The following is a 6,000-nucleotide window of genomic DNA, read 5'->3' as shown; positions in this document are numbered from 1 at the left end:
TAAAGCGAGCAGGAGTGAGGCGAAAAAGGAGGTGAAGACAGAGATGGGAGAAGAAGGGATAGACACAAGGCTTCCCAGAGCCGGTGAGTATTTATAGATCAGATATAGTCAGAACCTCTGCCTGGCAGCAGCGGCGTGCTCCTTGTTGATGTCTCTGTACACATCCGACACGGCTCTGAGTCAGTGGAGAACATCAGGAGAGGATGTGATGGTGGTATTAATGGCAGAGAGGCAGTTCTGACGACAATAGTACGGGTCATTCTTTACAATATGGTGTAGAAACCTGGAAATGAAGGAAGAAGGAAGAAGTAGTTCCTGGATACTTCTGATCTGTGGACTATATAGCAGATAATGATCAGTGACAAGAGAACAGACTGGAAGATATGACGTTAATGAGTTCTTTTTTTGTTGAAGTGTTACCATATTGCTAACAGTTGTCCCACTGGAGGAAAATTCTGGGAAACTCCACAGCCAAATTAATAGTTTAGCCATTTCTACTTTTTGCTCCCAAAAAAAAAAGTATCCAAAAGCAAACTATTTCAAACATCTACAGTCTCTCTATTTGTTTTCTCCTTCTCTCTCTCTCTCTCTCTCTCGCTCTGTCTGTGCGTGTGAATGCGTGCGTGCGTGTGTGTGCGCGCGCGCGCATGGCAGCCCATGTGAGAGAGAGTGCGTGCCGAACCAGAAGCGCGCTTGGCTCACTCACTCAGCTCCTGGATGCCGAGAGCGCACACAGAAAGCAGACGCGGGAAATAACAACTTGCATGGCTCTCCTCTTTAATTCGTGGCAAATCGACTATGAGTTGTTAGCACCGACACACTTGTAGCCATCCTCCGTGAGGGCGAACAAACAGTAATAATTTAGAATAGATATATTTATTTTCACAAAGAGATTCGCAAACATATCAGCTGTGTGCCACAGTTCCACATTCCGGCGCACACGAGCAAAAAAATGAAGGCGAAAAACCGTGACCAAAGCTTGTCGGACTCCAGAGAGCTGGACGGATCCTATGACCAGCTTACAGGTGAGTGGACCATGTGTGTACGTGTGTGTGTGTGTGTGTGATCGCCTGCAGGACGAAAAGATTCAATACGCAAAGCTGGTGATCTGGGTCCGCGTAAGTTCAGATGGCTCTGAGATGTCACAACCTGTCCGCCGTGCGTCTCACCACCCGAGGAAAAAGAACTACGTTTATTGTTTTTTTTTGTGCTCGGGTATTCTTTGTTGCGCAAGTTTACATGCAAGTTTTGTACTTTCATTTCTCCCCCCTCCCAGCTTCCATGGTAACAACATTTTACTCGTTTTCGTTCCTGATGTGTCACAAAGTAGTTCTTCCTCCTGGGGGGATAGAAGAGAGAGCGACGGCGAGTTTACAACAATTTGACCCCCCAACAACATCGCGTATTGAATCTTTTACCGTCCGCGTTGCATGTCGGTGTGGTTGCGTAATGTCGGTGTCTGCTGGTTTGGTTTGTGTTCAGTAATCTGAAGGCGGCAGTGTGATTTTTGCCGCCTGTGCTCGGCTATGGGAGACCACCTCACTGTCTACACAGCGCTACAGGGCTGACAACACCTGTCTGACCGACCTGATGCCCAAACTGTGGCGCCGGAGCGGGCTGCTGTGCTCTGAGCAGAAATCTCTCATGTGTCTGTGAACTTGACCTGCCGAAGTCTGGCTTTTTAATGTGAATAAAGAAGGGGGGTGATGTTCTCAGGGAGAACTGCAACATCTGAGCGCCCCTTAATGCCATGTGGATTCTAAAAACCGGGTAAATGTGTGCGTAATTCTGCCTCTGAGTGTGTGCTCTTGGTCCTACATTGTGCCTTCTTTCTCTCTTTGGTTTCATTTCTGGCTGTCTCCACTTTAGCAGATGAGACTTGACACATGCAGATGTTTCAGCTACAGAGCGGGCCAGATGCCTGCACATACCTGCGCTGTGTGTGAGCTGCTTTGTGAGCTGAGCACTCTCTTGAGGTGTTTTCCTGTCACCACAGCCTCCCATTGTCACATTACAGCTCACGGCTCCCCCTTGCTAATGTGAGCACTGTTTGCCCATTAAGCGCCAGCTGCCTAAATAAAATGCCTTTATGCTGGAGCCACATCTCAGGCCTGCATAAGGAAAAGCTGCGCCTGTCCAGACAGCTGTGTGCCTTCGGGGCTTGTAGGGGACTATATAATCTCATTTGCACTATTAGTTCGCTCATTAGCTGCAGAGCAGTTGTCACAAATTTGAATGCAGCCAAAATTAACAAAAGAATGCAAGGTGTCTCGGTGAAAGCATGTGGGCAGATGTTTGGTTGTGCGACTGGGAATGTCAAAGCGTGTGTGTGTGCGCGTGTGTGTGGGTGAGCTTCACTGTTCTCTCCAGGTCCATTGTTGAGAAAACGAAGAAGAATTTGTTCAGCTGAATCCGAGAACATCCATCAGGCTTTACAACTCAAAATACCGTGGGTATTGTAAGCCACGTGGAGGCAAACCCACACAGTGTGCTGACCGTCATGCCCGGGCAGACACTGAGCTGCTCAGAGGCACACGTCAGCAGCTTAACCGTCCTCGCTGTGAGGCCGTACCTTTGGCTCTGTGATTAGTCCAAAATACGCACCTGATGATGAGATGAATTTAGGGATGATTAGTAAATGTGACTCTCTGTGAACTTCTAAAAAAAAGTGTCCCAAGAATCGGCGTTGTCCTCTTCTTCTTTTTTCCCCCCCTCCCTCCCTCCCTCCCTCCTCTCTTTGCAGTCCATCTTGCTGAAACAGCCCCCTGTGTCTGACTGTCCACAAGAAGTCATATTGCTTTTTTGATAGTAGAGCAAACAGAGAGAGACAGAGAGAGGGAGAGAGTGAAATAAAAAAAGAGAGGGGGGCCAAGTCACTCAGTGTGGCGGAGCAATTTACTCCTGGCGTAGTTTTTAATGACTCTCTCAAAGCTGTGGATTGCGTGGTTAATTCATTTTATTTATTTTTTTTGTGAGGCGCTGTCAACTCTAAAACATGCTTAGTCCTGATGGTTTGCACGGCTGTTAGGGCCGTCTCTCCCCAATAAGAGTCGGTCTAATGAAGATGTGATGCGGCTAACGGCGTGGAGATATGTCTTGTTTTGCGGCGGCTTTCATTTTATAGGGAGCGCAAAGCGGCCCAGTGCACGCTGTGTGTACGTGCGTGTGTGTGCCAGGTGACAGGAGATTTTCTGCATAATCCTGATTAAAATGAAAAAAAAGTACACAGGTGTGATGTGAGGGCGTGACTTGTGAGAATGGATTCTTAAGTGGATTTTTTTGTGTGTGTGTGTGTGTAGGAAGCACGGCTTACAGGTGAGTCACTCTCCTGACTTGCAAACAACTTGTGTGTGCAGGATAAGAGATTGTGTGAGTGTGTGCGCGCTTGTAAGCTGACCTGCGATGCTTAAAGGCAGTGTGGGTGGTCTCCGATCACCGTTTGAGTGAAATGTAACCCTCTAGAAATAACTCCCTCCCGGCCCCGCTGCACTGTGCCGGAGTGTGTGCTCGCCTGGCGTTCCCCGTTGTATTTAAGAGCACTGGCTGAGAGATGAGTGGTAATTATAGAAGCGTGGTGCAGTAATCTCCTCTTCCACCTCACAAGCCGCGCTCAAGAGGAATCATATCACCTACCCGCACACACTGACATGGGGATTGTCTCCCCATGTGCATGTGCAGCTATTATCTAAACCTCGTCATCTTCCCTTTCTCCGATCCAAGTCCAAGATATTATCTTAAGTCTAAATCAGTCGTGGGTGCGCAGCCACACTGGCAATCATCCCCCTGTTCTCTGGTACTGGTGTGCATCACCTCATGTTTTAGATATTTTTACCGTATTTTTTTTCTCCCAAAATTTTGAAATGTTCTCCGGAGCTCCTGCACCATCTGTTAAAACACAAACCTGCAATAAAGATTATTTTTTTTGCACGAGCTACTCATCGGCCATGTTTCTAGCCGTAACTCGCGCTGCAAAAGAAGACCACATGAAGTCGTGTGTCCGGTCAGCGTAGCCATCTAGTTGGCGACATCGCTCTACATGGCACAGATGCGGATAAATGAGGTTATGTGAAGTTTGGAAACCGGAAGAAAGCCCACCACAGACTCTACCAGCCCCCTGTGATGTTGATTGGATCTGATCGTGGCCGTTTAAGACAGGGCCGGTGGTTCCATTGGCTTCTTCTTCTTTTCTATAATTTCCTCATTGCCTGCAAGCAAGAGTCCACACATCAGCAGCGCGTAGATGATGACTGAAGAGAGGCATTCTCTCCCCATCTTTTATGATAATTCCAGCAGTTTCAAGATTCTGATCTCACTCAAAACAACATCCCCAGCATCTCCACGCCCACGTCCTGTACACCTCAACCACTGCTGTGCGTCATACATCAACCTGTTCTCAGAGCACATAATACACATAAGAGGCTTCACAAACCCCCTTCAGGATGAACTCGGTAGCAGAGTTCCTGTTGTGTTCTCACAGCACACTACACCATACACTCTTTACACGAACAAACCCATTCATAATATGCAACCAGATGATTATTATAAGACAGAGCTCATGCCTGAAGCCAAAAAGACGCAAGATTCCACTTTACATAAATAATAAGGTTGTATCTATATAGTTAAGTTTCATAGGTAAGAACAACATATCAAAATAATAAGGGACGTTTGAGAATTTCCCTCACACAAGTAGTAATTGCATCACATTTGGATTTTGGGCTTCGGGTGGATAGAACAAGACATTTGTGGAGGGAGGGTCACCTTGGGCTCAGAGGAACTGTGACAGACAGTCGTCAGCATGTCCTGACATTTCATGCACAAAAAGATAAATGATTGCTAAAATAATCTTCAGATTACTTTGATTAAGAAGATAACACAGCCCTTGTCAGTCATGCGTTTGGTGTCTTTTCCCTTACTTGACGTGTACAGTATGTATTTTTAATCTCTCAATTTTTGAGTTTACTGTAGAGGTCAGGTGAGTGAAGCTCAAGGATCTGTATGAGGGATTCAGGAAGCGCAGGGATATGACTATTATCTGTATTGATAAATGATATTTTGTACAAACACTGTCTGCTTTGTGTGCAGATGCAGAGTACAGTGTGAGGAGGATAGGTTAGGCTTGATACCCATCTCTTAGATTAACTGGATATCTGTTCTTGGCAAAGTGAGCTGATCGCCCACATCCCAACAGTCAGCACAATTTTAAGGAGGCACGGCGCTCACACGGTTAAGCACACACACGGACACACACACACAATCACTGAAAAATAATGGTAGGTGAGTCTTTTTTTTTTTTTTTTTTTTACCTGTAGAGCTTTCTCTGCAGTTGACTTGTCTCGCGCAGCGGCTCGGCTCTCAACTCCAGGAGAGATGTTTTTGCCTTTAATAGATGTGGACGGTTTATTTCTCACACACATGCAGCTCTTACAGTAATGAGCATCACTTTACCAGAGCCATGCCGGGCTTGCAGTCATGGGGGTACTCTGCCTCTCCAAATCATCCAAAAGTGGGGGTAGAGGTGTTGACAATACAGTGTGACACACACACACACACACACACACACACACACAACATTTTGACTGACGCAGAGCCCCCGTGGTGATGATGATAATTCACAACTTCTAGATCAGACGTATTCTGGGGATGAGATTGCCTTCATAATTGAGCCTGTCAGAGAGGGTTTAGCCGAGAGTCACCTTCATGGCACGTCTTTGCTGTAGCTGTACTTGTCATGGCCCCTGGCACTAATTAAAAGCCTTGCTTTAATGTGGCATCTGATGTGCCAGGACATGTGTGACACGCGTCGGCACATCATCAGGGCTCCTCTCTTGGTTCGGGGGGGTTTGGTTCCTCCTGGAAGTGCCAGAAGTTGCTGATGCGAAATGACGCACATTCCTACATGGAGGAGTGCTGGGAGAGGTTCACTTAGGCCTGTCTGTCACATTGGTTACATCATGGAGGGCAGGAAGGAAAGACGGGAAGGAATGTGGCAAAGGAAGGACG

At 46.9% G+C, this 6,000-nt stretch overlaps 1 protein-coding gene across 2 annotated transcripts in view; it reads left to right on the top strand.

Annotated features, from left to right (window-relative positions):
- The first annotated feature begins 678 nt into the window (after positions 1-678).
- LOC115596497 (Kv channel-interacting protein 2) overlaps positions 679-6,000 on the top strand; it is a 107,505-nt gene continuing 102,183 nt past the window's right edge. For both annotated transcript variants that reach the window (XM_030441665.1, XM_030441670.1), the window contains exon 1: positions 679-1,025. In XM_030441665.1, the coding sequence (XP_030297525.1) occupies positions 953-1,025 (73 nt within the window). In that variant the 5' untranslated portion in view covers positions 679-952. The remainder of the gene's footprint in view (positions 1,026-6,000) is intronic.

Source organism: Sparus aurata, chromosome 15 (assembly GCF_900880675.1).
Source record: "Sparus aurata chromosome 15, fSpaAur1.1, whole genome shotgun sequence".
NCBI lineage: Eukaryota > Metazoa > Chordata > Actinopteri > Spariformes > Sparidae > Sparus > Sparus aurata.
The sequence above is the reverse complement of the archived record's forward strand: the minus strand, read 5'-3'. Positions and strand labels throughout refer to the sequence as shown.